This window comes from Excalfactoria chinensis, chromosome 23, assembly GCF_039878825.1.
Source record: "Excalfactoria chinensis isolate bCotChi1 chromosome 23, bCotChi1.hap2, whole genome shotgun sequence".
NCBI classification, from domain to species: Eukaryota; Metazoa; Chordata; class Aves; order Galliformes; family Phasianidae; genus Excalfactoria; species Excalfactoria chinensis.
In genome coordinates this window covers 3,773,376-3,789,493 of record NC_092847.1, presented here as the reverse complement: position 1 = coordinate 3,789,493, position 16,118 = coordinate 3,773,376, and the positions used below count along the sequence as shown (strand labels likewise).

Genomic DNA, 16,118 nt, shown 5'->3' with positions numbered 1-16,118 from the left:
TGCATTTTATCACGACCAGCAGCACCACCAGCATCCATAGGGACACACAGTGACTACAGCAGCACCACCAGCATCCATAGGGACACACAGTGACTACAGCTCGTATCAGAACTGCCTGCTGGAGGCACTCCTAACCCACCTCACCCCTAATGTGGGTACTGAACGCAGGCAGTACATACAGCTGTGCTCTAACAGGAAGGTACTGGAAGAACTCACCAGTTTTCACTTGGAGCTCACGGCTGGTCCAGGCTGTTCTACAGAGAGCATAAAAACGTCGCCCACAGGTGGGTTCATGTGGACAGCACTGTTAAGGCATCCTGTGCAGCAGAAACACGACTTGCAGTAAAGCTGCCCTTTTTGTTCTGCTTGTCGGCAGCAGGTGACACTCATGTAAGCTGAACATCTCTGGTAGCAAAGAGCTGCTTTTGCACCATGGAGGGCAGAACCAAGCCCCAAGAACTAGCAGTGATTCTGGTTCTTTCAACACCTTGCATGAGGAACAAAGGAACAGGCTTAGCACAGTATTTTGCTTTATATATAAATATATACACGGCAGCTATTAACCCAAAGAGCTTTGCAAACAATGAACATACACAAGAACTGCTTCAGCAATGCAGCAGCACGCAACTACTCGACAGGGTACAATAGGCCAGCGCAGGACCTCAGCCCTGATAAAAGTATTGCTGTTATCATTGCTGAAGTTACAACACTGCTGAGAGATCCTGAGCAGCATGCGTGGAAGGAACAGCATGTCTGAGAGGGATTAGCAGGCAGACATGGAAGCTGAGCATTTCTTAAACCTTTCAAAGCCTGCCCAATCCTCTTAAGAGGAAAACTTCCCTTTTGTACCAAAATGCAAAAAAAATAAGCTCTAACAGTCTCCATTCTGTCATATTTGAGCAAATAAAGATAATGGCACGATATGAGGGAGTTCAGGGACAGGAATAAACCACCCTTCTGGAAGATAACCAGCAATACAAAGGAGTAAATGACCCAGTGAGAGCAGCCTTCCTTCCTCCTGCAGCCGAGAGGCCATTTCCAACTCCAGGAGGAGTGTTAAAAGCAGAACCAAAGCCGCTGCTTGCTTTATAAACTTTTATTAGCTGGATAGTGTACACAGTACTTACAATTGCATCTATTAAAGACCAAAATACACTTGAAAAAATGCATTATATAAAAAAAATTATAAACTTTTTAAACTATATACAAACTTTGCCTTACATGATGCAAGTACCTTCCCTCCCCCCCCCATCCACACACACACATCCAGTCACAAAGAGTTTCTTTCCCTCTCTCCCGTTTTTAACATGCAAAGCCTTGAAGTGCTCCAGCATCACTCAAGGACCGTCCTCACAACTGACCTGCTGCAGGTAAGAAACCCAACAGCTGCACTCCGGCTTCCACGTCCTTATCTGAAGTATTAACAGTAAAGCTTCCTAAGTAACACGAATCCATAGGCCTTAGTACACGTTCTACAACAACAGATCAGAGAACCTATATATGAAGGGCTCATTGGGGGGGGGGGGGGAGGCAAAAAAAAAGAGTTCTAGTTGTGTTGGAGACGTTTACGACTTCCTTAAGAAAAACAAGAATTACTAGTTTAAGAGAAATAAACAAAACCCACGTCAGAGCAACAATCTCTGCTTCCATAACTCCCAACTACCTGAGGGGGTTCTCTGGGACACAGATTAGCTGTCAGTTGAAGAGCAGAAACGTTATGGAGGCCGTCGTACTCCAGCACAGAAATGTTCCTCCAGCACGTGAATCTCCTATCGACAAAATGTACAGATGCTTCAAAAAGTATTTACAAACAGTGCGGCAAATCCAACTAAGGAAAAGGTTTTGTTGTTCCTTCACTAAATGAGAGCGATGGGTTTCCTGAAATGAGTGACCTCACGAGAGATGCCAGGTGAGGACTTTACAGTTACTGACTGAAAAAGAAAGAAGCACCGCGCTCTAACTGGCCAAGAATCTTAAGGCAGAAGCAACCAAAGGCACCAAAAATGCCATTAATGCCTTTTGAGTAGCTAGAAAAAACCCTCACGTAAAAGTGGTGAGCAGAATACTGGATTATTAATATAACTTTTGCAAATGAAATCCAAAGATCTGTTTGGAATCTGGGTTTTGCCCCTTCCTGTGGCTGCAGGCCTGCCTAGCAGAACTGTTTGCTTTGCTTCAGCTCACCACATCAGCTGCATAAGGGCACGAATAGAGCTGGAAGCTCAGAAAAGAATCCACTGAACTTCACTTAGAAAATCCAGCTGCCTTACTGTCAGTGACAAACCTGCTCCTCGTCTTCGTACTTGTGCTGGCTGTGTGGCTCACGTGGCTGACCTGAACGCTCGTGTTACTACCTAGACAGGCACTCTGCTTCACAGGTTGCTTGTTTATGAATTACAGATCACGTTTCACATGGTAAGAATGGGGGAAGCTTAAAAATCTGTAACAAACAACAAAACGTTGCGTTGTTCAGGTATGCAGACAGAAACCAGCTGCAGGTAATGGAAAAAAAACCCACAATATTGTTATTGGTTTTTAAATGCAACTACTTCTTGAGTGCCACGTTTTAAAAACTCTTTCTTTTTTTAAGCAGACAGTCTGTAAGAAGCCTGAACTACGTGCCTTCATTAAACAGTCCTTCCAAAGCATCAGTATGCACCAGGTTGAGCGGCCCTGTGCTTCCACCATCATTCAACAGTTCCTCTCTCTATGCAGAATGAGAACTGTAGAACTGATTTACAACACACAGCAAGAAATACTGCCAAAAAGGTGGCCAAGTGTTTTCACTCTGACACTGCAGACTGTATTTCTTTTGGAGAACCATGCATCAGACTGGTTAGGTTAGAAATAAAGATGTAAAAAATAATCCTTTGGAAGAGACTCACTTGGAAGTTCCAATACTTTAATACTGGCATCCACTCTTCTTCCAAAGCATGACCTGCTGGCAATAAACATACCAAAAAACACCAATAAATCCTATTTACTAACTAAATCCCTGTATCGCTAACCCTCTCCACTCTTACTTCCTGGAACAGATACACAATAAATCAAGTCCTGTAATAACCTTGAACTGTTCTAATCACTTTGACTGGATGGCTGAACTTCTCCCAGAGAAAAGCTTGCTGTTTAATACATATTTTACAGAGTGGAGCTTAAGAGAACCCCCTTCAGTTTCTGTCAGTTTTGCAAGTGCAGATGCAACAGTAGAGAACAGTTCAGTAGACAGCAAATCCAAAGATGTAAGTAGTGGATGTAAGTAACAATTCTCTACTGGGAAAACAAAGTACCGTGGTACAGCCACATCAGTGCTGGTTGCTATGAACTGGGTTATGTCGCTGTGCAGAAGGGTCATAACTCCATGACGTCTTTGCTGGCCCTCCTTCAGCACGCCAGTTATTGCTGGTCAGTCAGCAGTACACTCACCATGGCCAATCTTAATGCAAGAGATGTTATAAAGGAAAAAAAAATAAAGGCATGTGCTGTCAGACTGAAATCCCTGCGCTGAATCAGAAGAGTATACCAAGAAAGTCATTAAGTTTCTATTAGTTGAGTCAACTGCAGTTAAAATCTTTACCACACACTGAAAAAGTGGCGTTTGTTCTGTAGAAAAGGAGAGGCTGCGATGTGGTGATTGTCCCATTGAAAGACTTGCTTGATACACTGGTAAGGTAGGACAGACTTGCAGAAGGAACAGGAATTCAGTTACATTTTTATGTTAGCAGTGATTAGGAGACTCTGATCATCTGTGTCATTGCTTCTTCATTGGCCTGAGATGGATCCTAAAGATAGAAAATAAACGTCATGTTGTAATTCCCAACATTTTCCATAACATCAGAGAGTCACATACAACTGCCTGTATCAAGGTACTCCTGCACACCCCTCTGTCTTCAAACATGTTGCATTTCTACTGGATTATATGAGCCACTGTAAGATCACTATGATACATATATATTAGTAATTCCTAACAACGTATTGTTCCTGGTATCTGGGAAGACCTACTGATGGAAGGTCTGGGTCTAGTGTTTGGAAAGCATTCCATTTTAGAGTGGTAAATGTTCTTCCACTAAAGTCACAGGATTACTTTAAAGCTCTGGTCAACAACAGAATTTGCTACTCCCACCCTATGACATTCCCTCCTCTGAAAATCTCACTTGCATTTTATTTGTGTATCTAAGTAGGCAATTAAGAATCAGGCTAACAGTTCTGAATTTTCCAACACGTGTGAGATAAAGGCACGTCCCTTAAGACATGTCCTGGTAAGGAAACTCCTGGTATGCAGTCACAACAGCTGCACAGATCATGTTCCTTAGAACAATAAATGCATGCACTCTCTATTTGTAAAACAAAGTGAATGCATTCCTATCAACATTACTATGAATTAATTACTCAAAATAAGTAGGTGCTTGCACCCTAAACAAAGCAAAAGGGAGGATTTCTTTACAAAGCTTGAACCAGAAATCTAAAGGCAGAGAGAAACAAAGGTCAGCAGTCTAACCCAGAAGAACAAAGAACAGGAGAAATGCTCCTCTAAAATGTAACCTGAATGACTCAAAGCGTGAGCTGCCCAAAGAATAGGCAAAATTCTCCTTACCTGCATATGGGGACTGTCTTTTTCCTTTGGTGAGAAGAAACGTCCTCCTTCTCCTCGCTTTCTGGCCATGGCGTGACGATGCCGAGATTCATGCAAGTATTTCTGTCACAACATGGAGGAGAAGAGCAATGAGAGCAGCCCACTCCTCCTCAGTTCAGCACTTACAGTAATTGAGAACACAGCAGAAAAAGCCAATGCAGATTCTGTTATTCCCACCCGCCCCTGAAATAAAATGCTTACAGTAAAGGCCTGTTTGCAATACAGTGACATTAGATGAGCTATTAAACATATGGAAAGGAAGCACTTACTGCCACCAAGGGACTCAGCGATTACTCCGATGTAGTTTATGAACAAGAAAACAAATGGAAAAAATACTCAGATTCCAGTCCTCATTTTTCTGGCTTTTCCGTGCCTTCCTCATACAGCAGCCCTGCATTAGCTCTGTGTTATATTCTCACCCTTCTTTCTTTGGGAATCTTCCCCTCTGCTTCAAGCTTTGCTCGTGCCTGCCTCCTCTTCAGGATTCGATGATACTGCTTGGCGTTTACATAGAGGGGCTCTTCTTCAAGCATCTCTGCTCCAGGCAAAGGTATCCGCTGGATGGCTGGTACTGATCCAGCTCCAGGTACCATCTGCACAGAGAAGAATGGTTTCAGAACTTTCAGCTCAGAATTAAAAGGGGATGCAGAAATACACTTTGAGAAGTCTTTATGATGGAATGGGCTTGTTTTTTCTCCAGTTAATGCACCAGTTTAAACTAAAAGGAGTAATAAAGTCACTCTCAAACTGCAGGACAAATTTAAATAACTCAATGACACACCATTTGTACTTCCTTCTCCTCCCGATAACGGTAAAATTTCAACACAATACACAATCCTATGACTACTCTACTGCCTCTTGTCTAATTTGCATGCAGGACACGCACATCGCTTCCCCTTCTTTTAGGCTATGACTTATTTAATTTATATGATAATTTCAGAGCATTTCTTAAGCAATTATTACTCATAGAGCTGCTGACATCTAGCGGGGATGAACACTAAAGTTCAAGTTGAAAGGCATCGAAGTGCAGAGATGTAAGAACAGGCAGAAAAAATCCTAAGAATCAGAAAAACAACTACTAAGGAATCCTCAAGAAATGCAACAGTCGATTCCATCTTTCCAAATGTCTGCTTTATCAGCTAACAGCTCATTTCGAAATCCAGCTCCCTGATTTCTTTTTAACTCAACCTGCTGTAGCTGAAAGCAGCACAGAATACACAGAGCACAACAGGACACTGTATAGCTGTACCTTCAAGTTAAATGGAGAGTTAAATACATACCATGACCATTCCACCTGAATTGACAACGTTCCCAGCAACTGGCAGTGTCACTGTGACAGTCCCTTGTCCGCTGCTGGTGGTATTGGTGTTGGCTCCTGCTTGTACAATCTGTGCTCCAGCCAAACTGGCTGCTGGAATGGTGATCATGCCTGTAACAGGGACTGTAACTTTAAGAAAATAAAACACAAAAGAAAAGAAAACAAAGGAAAACACGCACACAGAAAGAAGGGAACACCATTAGTCCCGCTTCTGTTTTCCACTCATTCACCCTTCCATAAGACCTAGAAATGCATTACAAGGTATCAAGCAAAGCATACTTGGTATTATTTGTATCTGCACTGTGATCCCAGCCTCAGGTAAGACAGCAGGTATTTGGAAGCGCAGAAGCAAATGAGCATTCCCATTCTAACAGCTCTTGCCAAAGAAACAAAGGATTGTTCAGTTTTCTGCAGAAAGATCCACCTGCCGAACTCCTGTCCAACAATACAAACCTCTCTTCTTCCATTCGCTGTGCCACCACCTCACAACAGTCACAGCACTGCCAACCACCACTGCACCTCACTGTGTGCACTGACAGCCACTACAAGGCAATGAAAGCCTACAAAGTGGACTTTGTGAAGTCCTGACTTTTTGCACCAGAGCTCATACCTTGTTGGAGAATGGTTCCATCAGCGTTAACGGGCTGATAGACTATGGTCTGCCCTTCAGCCGTTTGTGCTACTTGTTGTCCTTGAACTGCTATTTGTTGCTGAGTCTAAACAAAACAAAGAACACAGGAACTTCAAACATTGCTTCTTTCTCAAATCCCACAGTTCCTCAATTAATACACAGTGCTTATGGCGCTTCAGGCACGTTATTTCTTTTGCTTTATTACTAGCATAAAGAAATAGGATGGAGTACAAACCAACTGAGTTGAAGGTAAAGTACCTGAAGCACGTATAATAAACTTTTCGTATTTAACATTCAGAGAAACAAGTTCCGGGTTTCCTGTCTCATTATCAGTACATTAAATTCTGGTCCTAACCAAAAGAAACAGCAGAAAACCCAGGTATGACTGGACTACTGCACAAAATGGCGCAAGTATGACATTAGCAATACTTATGTTTTGAAATTGCAACAAAGAGACAAAAACAGCCATGAACCAATATACAGAAACACGATGGGTAAGAACATGCAGTCTATTCATTCTGTCCCAGGGTTACGTATGAAACACTACAAAGATATTAATTTTATTCTCAAGTTCTCCTCCACATTAATTTTTTTTTTCCCTTTTTACTTAACCGCATCGAAAGTCATTTGCCAAGTTTCTCTTCCTGTTCCTCTCAAGAAAACCCTTTCATGCTGGTGCAGTTACCTGTGTCTGGCCAGCAGTAACTGCAGTCTGTGGCTGCTGTATAATGATCTGCTGGGTCTGGCCCTGCTGCCCCTGTACCTGTACAGCCTGCCCACCTTGAATCTGAATCTGACCTGGCTGGACCAACTGAATCTGTGGAAGAAAGAGTCAGAAAGGAACATTAACTATGCCTCTTATTTCTCCCTCCTTGGCCTCAGCATTACCAGATCATCTGAGGATGATTTATAGCTGCAAAGAAAACAACAACAAAAAAGCACCGATACTTCTCTTTTTCTAGTTTAAAATGAAGAGTTTTAAATTGCTCTTCCCCGTGACACAGCAGTCACTGACAGAACAGCAGAACGTACAGAATAGAGGAAACTCAACACGGAACGTGCCAGTGCCGTCACGTTCCAGCAGCTCTCAGCTGCTCACACAGTGAAACAGTCAGAAGAAATAAATTCACACAAAACTAGAAATACTGCTCAGGTCAAAGAAGGAGTGAGATTGAAGGTATCTGCAGAGCGTCGATCATCCAGCACATGAGGAACTCGGGACACAAATAAAATGTTGTCAGCTTTGTGAAATCCTTCCACGAGCATTTTATTTATTTATTTATTTTGAGATAAAAGAAACTGGGATGTGGTCTGCAGCTCCTGCTTTAGAGCCCAGCTACAGACCTTCCCCAACAACCACAGCATAAAGAACCTAACACAGAAAATATTGTCTTTCAGCCAAGGAGTTTCAATTCAGTAACTAAATAAGCCTGTCAGGACACCACCACCACCACGTGCCTCCCTGCACCGTGCAGAACGTCACTCCCAAATCTCATTCTCTAATCACTACAACACTTCCAACGTGCTGCTGTTAGCAGTTCTTCCCTTAGTTTTGAGGAACGAGCTTTGAGCACCTGCTGACATTTGTGAACTGGCTTTTAAATAATCCGAAGCAATTGCTTCCAATCAAACCATCACAAATCCTTCCACAATATTACTTCATTTGCAACGGAAATGTTTAAATCCACCTCCTGCCATCACGTGGAAGATGAACTCAAGCACAAGAATTATTTTCAAGTTTTCTTTTTTCAAAGAATTCAAGTGTATTCTAACGGACTTGGAAGGCTTCCACCATCCCTTAAAATACAAAAGCCCAATACAAAGAGTTTTTCAGATCCACTCTTTAATGCAGTTCACTGTGGCAGGTCCACAGCCATCACTGCCCAGGCCGCTCTAACAGCTCTGAGGCGAACTCACTCTAATCGACAAGGCAAGAACACAGCGGTTCATTATCTGCAATGTATCTCTAATGAAATCAGGGCTATCTCACCTGCTGCAGTCCTTGAGTTCCAGAAACGGGGACTTGCATGATTGTCTGGCCCTGGCCCCCAGGCACAGCCTGCACCATGATGGGCTGGCCAGTCGATGTGATCAGCTGTCCTCCGCTCACCTGCACCATTAACGGCTGCCCCTGGACCTGGGGAACAGGAGAGAAAACAAACACAACAATGAAAAAGTCTGTTGGGATGAAACCAGGAACTGGATATGACACACAGCGAACCGCTCACCTGTCCTAATGTAACGACCTGCCAGTCACTGTGCTGGGCTTTAATACCTTTAATTTCTACATCTCTCTCCATGCTGCACTGCTGGATTTTGTAAATTATCTCTTCCTGCTGCACTCTGACCAATACAGCATAAAAGCTGGCCAAGTTTTCCAGACACAATAACTATGTTCGTGCACAGCCCAAGAGCAAAGTGTAATAAAAGAAACTTCATTAACTACATCACTACTAATCTTCTACCGAGGCTCCTAATGAGAAAAAGCTCAAAGAAAGCCATTCTGGCAGAGAGATTCTGCAGCAGCTTCGCTCTCTCCAATTCCATGCTTACAACATTTCCATTTCCTAACCAATACACAGCATGTGATATTCTCAGAGAACTTTTTCACGGCTATTAAGTGAAATCATTAAAGTAATAGCACAAAATGCAGCTCAGTGAGGAAGAGTGACAGAAAATGAGCTGCAGACATTTATTGGACAAAAACTTCTAGCGGATTCCCACATGCACATAAAGGTCGCTGCAGTTGGGCACTAGGAAAAAGCTTGATGAAAAAAGGCAAGGAGAGAAACTCTCCATTTAAACTTAATTAACTTCTAAGTCCCCCAACTCTCCCAAACGCATCTTTGAGAGGACTATAGAAAGCCATACCTCCACAGCTGGAATATCAGTCTTTTGAACCAGGTAATGACTCATTTACAAACCAGAACAACGTGACAAAAAAGTCACAGTTCTTGGGCTTTCCAGCAGTAAAATTCAAGAGCAGGCAGTACCAAACATTCACTCCTCGAGCACTTTCGCTGTAGAACACCACACTAAGTATCAGCACAGACTTTCATCACATTTCACTTATAAAACCCAACAATTTCCCTCTGCATAGTTCAAATACCCCAGTGAGCTCAACCACAGTTGTATCCCAGGGATCAACACCTTAAATAGAACACGGTAGTCTTACAGGTCACCTGATCCCCTCGCCACATCGATCCATTCATCCTTGTAGGTATCAGTAAGTCACTGACAAAAGGGGCAATGTGTGTTCTGAGTTACAAGAGATAAAAGCATGCTCATGTCAGCCAGAGAAGCACAGGCAGCAGTACTGCATCCAATAGGCAGAAAGTAAAATGTGCATTCCAGGATTCTTGTTAATGCATTAAGGCAAGCAAAGGGGGAAAAAAAGAAGAAGCGGGGAGAAGTAGGAGGTCACAGTGATCCAAGCCATTCGAGTCAGCCAGCTTTTCATACTTGAACTCCAAACATAAAAAATGCTGTGTTCAACTTGACACCTGGCAAGACCAATCAAACCTCAAGTCAAACCAACAGTGAGCAACGCACTGCTAAACTACGGCTGTCCAGGGCTCATCAATTCCTTTACAAACTTCCTAATGAGATGACAAATGTGTTTGCACAGCCCAGAGTGTCTCACACTGAAGAAAATCGGGGCTTGAAATGACCATGCATTTCTTCCCTGTTAGTTTCCCTGCAATGTAATACAGGCAAGAAACGAGCTCTCTCAGTCCTGCAGGAGCTAATACTGTTCCCAGGTAGCTTTCCCAATTGCAGATAAAAAAGTTTCTCTCTTCATGCTGGTGGGTCACCCCCTACCTCTCTATCTCCTTTCATGTAGGAAAGAAACCTTCAGAACAACTCACTATTAGTATCAGAAATGTAATCTTGGAAGTTCAGACAGTCTTTAAGCTGTATCTCTTTTTAAGTTGTGTCTCTTGACTTCATTATCTCGGTGAGTTTCTTCCCTTTTGACTCCCATTTCATCCACTATTTGCTTTCTGAATTACAACAGCTGGAATTCATGAATGCACCTGTGATCCAATGAAAAGCTATAACCTCATGGGAAGCCTCACATCAAGCACACGGTATCGGCCAACCATTTTCCCATCCCTATTTCAAACCCTGTAGAAAACACAGCATTAGATATGTGGTGATGGAGAGTCATGCAGTGCTCACAAACACAATTAGAGAGGTCACCACTACCTGGAGGGTCTGGACTTGCTGGCCTGAGGCGGATGCCACCTGGGCCTCAGTCTGCAGCTGGACAGCAGTGACACCACCCTGCTGCTGGGAACAGGAACAGGAAGAGCTTGAAACACGGAAATGCACAGCTCACACCAGAGACAACCACGCTTTGCTGAAGAGGATGGATTTTACAATTCACATACGCTGCTCTTGGAACATACAGAACGTGAGTTAACGAATCTAAGGACGGAATGCTGGCAAATCTGCACATCACGCTGGTGAGCTTCAACATTCCAAACACAAGTTGGTTACAAAACACAGGAGAGGTCATTTTGCAGGGACTAAATTCTCTGCTGCTGCCTATCATGTTTCCTTGCACTGCTCAGACTTCTTGTTAGCTACTTGTTAGCTACAACAAGTGCCACACGTTCTCTCCTGCGAGGAAGAGCAGCACAGCAGACTACGAGTTCATCTGTGTCATCCCTCCATCTATGTCTTCCCACCACTGACCTTGAAGGATGATCTTGAGATGCTGCAAGAGCAGTTAAATCTAAAAGCCTCGTCTATCTTTAGCCTCCTTAGTAAGAGTCCCAAAATAATCAATGTTAACCATGTTAGCATTTTGAGAGACGAAGGGCGGCCTCTCTCCTGAAAGCTTTACAACTGGCTTCAAGTGCAAAAAATCACTTAGAAAAACATTTCACACACAGCAAGTCACCGTGTTTGGGAGCATGTACCTAAAATGAAACGGGTCAGTGAATGTGTTCACCTCTATTACTTTGAAGATACCAATAACATCAAATCCATCTTTGGTTACCTGCTGGAATCAGGTATTTTTGATAACTCTTGGTTTGTCACCTTCTAACTCCAATTACAGTCTTATTCTCACTGAAAAAAATCGAGCTCCAATAAATTCAGTGGGAGAAGCTGCTCCCAGCCATCCAGCAGGCTGATGGCAAAGCAGTGTGTCTCATTGAAAACATGATCCAGCACCTCAGTCACGTACACGACACACTAAGACACACTCCTCGCCCTGAGCAGCTGTAGTGACACAACTCAGCTAAACTCAGAGGGCATCACAAAGCGTCCTGCTGGCTCTGTGTGACTGTGAAGGTCTGTAACCCACCAACACCAGCTCACCCACTGCAACTGCCCATACCTGCTGCTGAATCTGCCCCGCCTGCACAACGATCTGCTCTGTGGAGCTGTTGCTGTTGGCTGTGTACTGCTCCATCCCGCTTCAGTTCCAAGGCTGACCAAGGCACAGCGCAGTCTGTGTACCTGGCAAGAAAGGAGAAAAAACCCACGTGATTATTGTCCCAACATCTGAAGGTTGTTGTGTCCTACAGCAACTAAAAGCAAAGCACCTGCTAACATGGAGGTGGTGCCTTGAGCACGCTCAGATTAGTGGCCATGGTCTAATTGAGGACCTTCCTCCTCGTTAACATCACCTGACTTCAGAACAGAAAACAAGGTGTGAATGTAAAATATAATGATGTAAGAATCGGGACTCTGGGTCAGAACTTTGATGCAGTGATACTAAGCCTGGAGGTCAGTGATAGCCTCAGTAGCAGCAAAGGAAGGCCCTGCACTCTGATGCAGCATCAACCCCATCCATGCTCAGTTAGCAATGGTTTATTTTGCCTGTCTCTACAACATAAGGTAGCACTGCAGTCTGAATCCAGGTGTGCAGGTTGTGGCTAGGAACTGAATGCTTCGTGTGTGCAGGATCACAGCCCTCCAAGGGATGACTTCATTTCCTTCATTGAAACAAATCAGCGCCAGCATTACTCTATCGAAGCTGAATTTTAAACCGCAGCCTTCTCCTCCAGCGGGTGCTCCTCCCACAGCTCATCTCACTTGTCAGCTCCTGCTCAGCAACTGTCTGCACCGAGAATGATTTAAGAGCTCGGTGTTAACATGCACTCACATATGCATGCGTTCGGGGTACTGAACCTCCAGCAACCGCTACCTGCACCGAGAACCGCTTAGCAGCGAAGCACCCTGAGGTTCAATCCCGGCAGGGCACGGGCAGCCCCGGGAGCTCCATGCGGGATGCGATGACAGCGGCACGCGTTAGAGGAGCTCACCGGGCGCTGCGCTGTCGTAGCGGTGCCGGCGCCATCCGGCCTCCAGGTGCGTGCTGGCCCCGCTGCCCGGGCCCGGCGGGGGGGCGGCGGCGGCGGGGGGAGGGGCGGCGCAGCCATCGGCCCATCTGTCAGCGGGGCGGCGTGGAGGCGGCAGGAGGTTCGCCCGCCCGCCCCGCTCCCCCCGCTCGAGGGCGGGGCGCTGCCGGCCGCCGTCCCCGCAGCCCCGCGTCGAGTCCCCACCGAGGCCGGGCCCAGCGGCTTCTCCTCAGCGGCTTCGCCTCCGCCTCCATCGCCGCCGCCCTCGGCCCCGCGCCTCCCGCCGCGCCCCAACGCTGAAGCGCTCTCCTCCCTCGGCCCGCCGGGCTCTCTCTCTCTCTCTCTCTCTCTCTCGGCCCGGGACCGACCGTCCCCGTCCGGCGGCGAGGCCGGGCCGCGTCCCCTCGGCTCCCCCAGCGCCCGGCCGGCCCCGGCCCTGCGAGCGGCCTCCTGACTGGTCACTCGGCCCCGCCAATCCCGGCACTGGGGCCGGCGCTCGGGGGCTCCATATTGGCTGCTCGCACTCACCGTGCCTCGCTCCCCCGGTTCGGGTCCCGCGCTGATTGGCTCCGCTACCGGCCCCCGAAACCCAATCAGCGCCTCCACTCAGCCGCCGCGCAAAATGGCGCCCAACCCCGAACAAAGACAGGGGAGGGGGCGGGCGCAGGCGGCGCATGCGCACTGTGCCGCTCGCTCCGGATGTCCCCGCCCACCTCGTCGCGGCTCCCGGCACCGCCCACCCGCGGCCTGCCCGCCTGCGGCCACTGCGCCTGCGCACGAGGGAGCGCGCGCACCTCGTGGGGCCGCCAACGCCTGCACTGCGCACGCGCCGCTGCGGCTCCACCCTCATCCTGTCACGTGCTCTGTAGGTTCCGCCTCTGAGGGTCTCGCGCACGCGCCTTCGCGACGGCAGGTTGGCCTCTGGAATGTTCCATAGAGGGTACCATAGAGGAGACGTTCCTCCAGCGTGCCTAGAGGGGCTGGCTGGCGAGCGGGTGGTGTTGGCGGCCATTTTGACGTGACGCCGGCGGTGCCGTAGTGGAGGTGACGGAGCGGGCCGAGCGATGTGGGCCGTGCTGGGCAGGCTCGCCAGGCTCGCAGCGGTGCCGGCCCAGGCTGGGAGGCCCGTCCTTCACGTCGTGCCCGCGGGTGGGCCGTGCTGAGGGGTGTCCTAAAGCGGGCAGGGGTGGCCTGGACGAGAACGCGTGGCCTGCGGGCTGGGCCAACCTCGTGGGCTGGAGCCGCGGGTCGCTGTGGGGCATCGGGGCGCCGCTTCCCTTTATCGTTCTTGCCCCCATATCGGCTGCGTTGTCGACTGGAGGAGCCCGCTGGGTTCAGGCCCGGCCTTGCAGCCACGCGGCCTCGTTCCCAGCCCGTGGTTGCCATTAACTCTGTTCTTTCTGTCATCTTTCCAGCCACAGGAGCCTTCACAGCCCACGTCACCATGGCCACCCACGTCCAGGAGCTGGGGGAGCGAGTGCGTAATCCATGGCTTATATTGCTGTGCTGTGTGTGCTGGGACAGCCCTGCCTGGTGCTGGCAGCAGATTGTACCATGTAGCTCTTGAGACAGGAGTGGCTGATAATAAAGTGCTTATATCTGCAATGCGGTTATTTGGCATCGGCGCGGAGCTTTGGTGTTTAAGTGTCTGCCAATGTGGGGCGCTGGCATACAGCGTGCTGTAGGTGTGCACTAATGGCACTCTGTGTTATGTGTGTTTCCATTATCAGTTATGATTGTGTAAAACTGGTGAGCCAGAATGTGCTTCTCGCATCTGATCCTGTAGGAAAGATGCTATCACTATATCGAGTTTATAATCTATATCGTAAACGCACTACCGTATAGATAGCGTTGTACAGAATGGTTTAACATGGATGTTATCATGGCCAGCACTCCTAGCTTTCACACTTGTGCTTGCTTTCTAGATCAAGTGTGTTAAGGGAGACCTGTTTTCCTGCCCCCCAACGGACGCGTTGGCTCATTGCATCAGTGAGGACTGTCGGATGGGCGCAGGCATAGCCGTTCTGTTTAAGAAAAAGTTTGGAGGCGTCCAAGAGCTGTTAGATCAACGTGAGTAATTCTGTACCATCGTGGGGTTTTAAGGACTAAGATTTCCAGCTTTGAGGGTTGCTACCAGGGGTTCAGGGTCACTTGCACAGCAGGATGTAACTGTTCCTAAAATAGCACCTTTTTCCCTTTAGAAAAGAAGACTGGAGAGGTGGCAGTTCTCCAAAGAGATGACCGGTATATTTACTACCTGGTAAGAGTAGAGAATGACTCAAGTGCTCCCCTGTAACAAGGCTGTATTAGGTATTACGATGACAGCTTTAATAATGTTGAGTACTTTCTCCTAAGTAAGTGAGATGTATTATTCAAGTCTTCCTATTGAGGAGAAGCCAAGCTCTCTGTGTGTTTATTTATACTTCTACATTCACAGAACAAGCTGCCAAATTATACTATTTCAAGCTGTGAAACACAGTTCTTTTTCCAAGTCTCTTTTCCCTTTACGGTAGTGACTCTGAGCGTAGTGACCCAGGGTGTGGAGGGGTTTGTTTGAGGAAGGAGCGGGGGATTTTGCTGTGATGATGACAGAAGTGTCACTGATTTTTTACTTTCATGCTTAGATTACAAAGAAGAAAGTTTCTCACAAACCAACGTATGAGGACATGAGGAAGAGTTTAGAAGCTATGAAAACTCACTGTCTAAACAATGGAGTTACTGACGTTTCCATGCCCAAGTAAGAAAATTAGTGCTGTGTAAATAATTCAGTGTTTCTTGGGTAGGAGGATGTTTTTGAGAGATGATCTCCTACTCTGAGAGTTCAGTATCTACTTGGCTGTAGCTCTTCTGATCCGTTGTGTAAATGAAGTTTGTGTTCCCTTGTTGGTTTAAGTGATAAAAATACATTCAGGTTTGGTTATGTCCATATTTTACCTGTATTATATTGATTTATGGTGAGTTGAGTTAGTGCCTGAAGGGTTTGTTATTCATAACGTGCTCCAAAAGAGTTTGTTATAGTTATTTTGATGTTTTATTTTCCAGAATTGGGTGTGGACTGGACCGCCTGGATTGGGATAAAGTTTCAGCAATACTTGGGGAAGTGTTTGAAGACACAGATATAAAGATCACTGTTTATACTCTCTGAGCAGAAGAGTCTCGTTTCCCTAGCTTTCAGCAGTGGCAACTTCTTAACCAATGAGGGGGAAAACTGCATGCTGAGCA

The 16,118-nt window shown here is 46.5% G+C and overlaps 2 protein-coding genes across 20 annotated transcripts; one reads left to right on the top strand and one right to left on the bottom strand.

Annotated features, from left to right (window-relative positions):
- Nucleotides 1-1,051: 1,051 nt before the first annotated feature.
- NFYA (nuclear transcription factor Y subunit alpha) lies at nt 1,052-13,555 on the bottom strand. 16 transcript variants are annotated; one of them, XM_072356196.1, is made up of 10 exons: nt 13,425-13,555; nt 11,930-12,051; nt 10,786-10,872; nt 8,570-8,716; nt 7,265-7,396; nt 6,559-6,664; nt 5,911-6,077; nt 5,050-5,223; nt 4,592-4,693; nt 1,084-3,779 (listed from the first exon to the last, which is right to left on the bottom strand). In XM_072356196.1, the coding sequence occupies exons 2-10, from the start codon at nt 12,002-12,004 to the stop codon at nt 3,726-3,728; spliced, it is 1,044 nt and encodes a 347-aa protein (XP_072212297.1). In that variant the 5' UTR covers nt 12,005-12,051; nt 13,425-13,555; the 3' UTR covers nt 1,084-3,725. The 16 variants fall into 16 exon arrangements, with proteins under 16 accessions (XP_072212307.1, XP_072212311.1, XP_072212297.1 ...); XM_072356202.1 differs by having other exon boundaries at nt 5,911-6,059; XM_072356200.1 differs by having other exon boundaries at nt 10,789-10,872.
- Nucleotides 12,627-16,079, top strand: OARD1 (O-acyl-ADP-ribose deacylase 1). 4 transcript variants are annotated; one of them, XM_072356216.1, is made up of 6 exons: nt 12,627-12,906; nt 14,312-14,373; nt 14,822-14,966; nt 15,098-15,156; nt 15,521-15,633; nt 15,939-16,079. In XM_072356216.1, the coding sequence occupies exons 1-6, from the start codon at nt 12,819-12,821 to the stop codon at nt 16,039-16,041; spliced, it is 570 nt and encodes a 189-aa protein (XP_072212317.1). In that variant the 5' UTR covers nt 12,627-12,818; the 3' UTR covers nt 16,042-16,079. The 4 variants fall into 4 exon arrangements, with proteins under 4 accessions (XP_072212317.1, XP_072212321.1, XP_072212320.1 ...); XM_072356220.1 differs by lacking the exon at nt 12,627-12,906 and adding an exon at nt 13,732-13,809; XM_072356219.1 differs by lacking the exon at nt 12,627-12,906 and adding an exon at nt 13,777-13,940.
- Nucleotides 16,080-16,118: the final 39 nt, after the last annotated feature.

Bases quoted from the DNA above. Each gene is read 5' to 3' on its own strand.
- NFYA (XM_072356196.1), bottom strand. From the start codon at position 12,004: ATGGAGCAGTACACAGCCAACAGCAACAGCTCCACAGAGCAGATCGTT. The intron at 10,873-11,929 runs GTATGGGCAGTT...TCCTGTTCCCAG, and splicing joins CGGGGCAGATTCAGCAGCAG to CAGCAGGGTGGTGTCACTGC. The intron at 7,397-8,569 runs GTGAGATAGCCC...TTTCTTCCACAG, and splicing joins GAACTCAAGGACTGCAGCAG to ATTCAGTTGGTCCAGCCAGG.
- OARD1 (XM_072356216.1), top strand. From the start codon at position 12,819: ATGCGGGATGCGATGACAGCGGCACGCGTTAGAGGAGCTCACCGGGCG. The intron at 12,907-14,311 runs GTGCGTGCTGGC...TCATCTTTCCAG, and splicing joins CGGCGCCATCCGGCCTCCAG to CCACAGGAGCCTTCACAGCC. The intron at 15,157-15,520 runs GTAAGAGTAGAG...TTTCATGCTTAG, and splicing joins ACCGGTATATTTACTACCTG to ATTACAAAGAAGAAAGTTTC.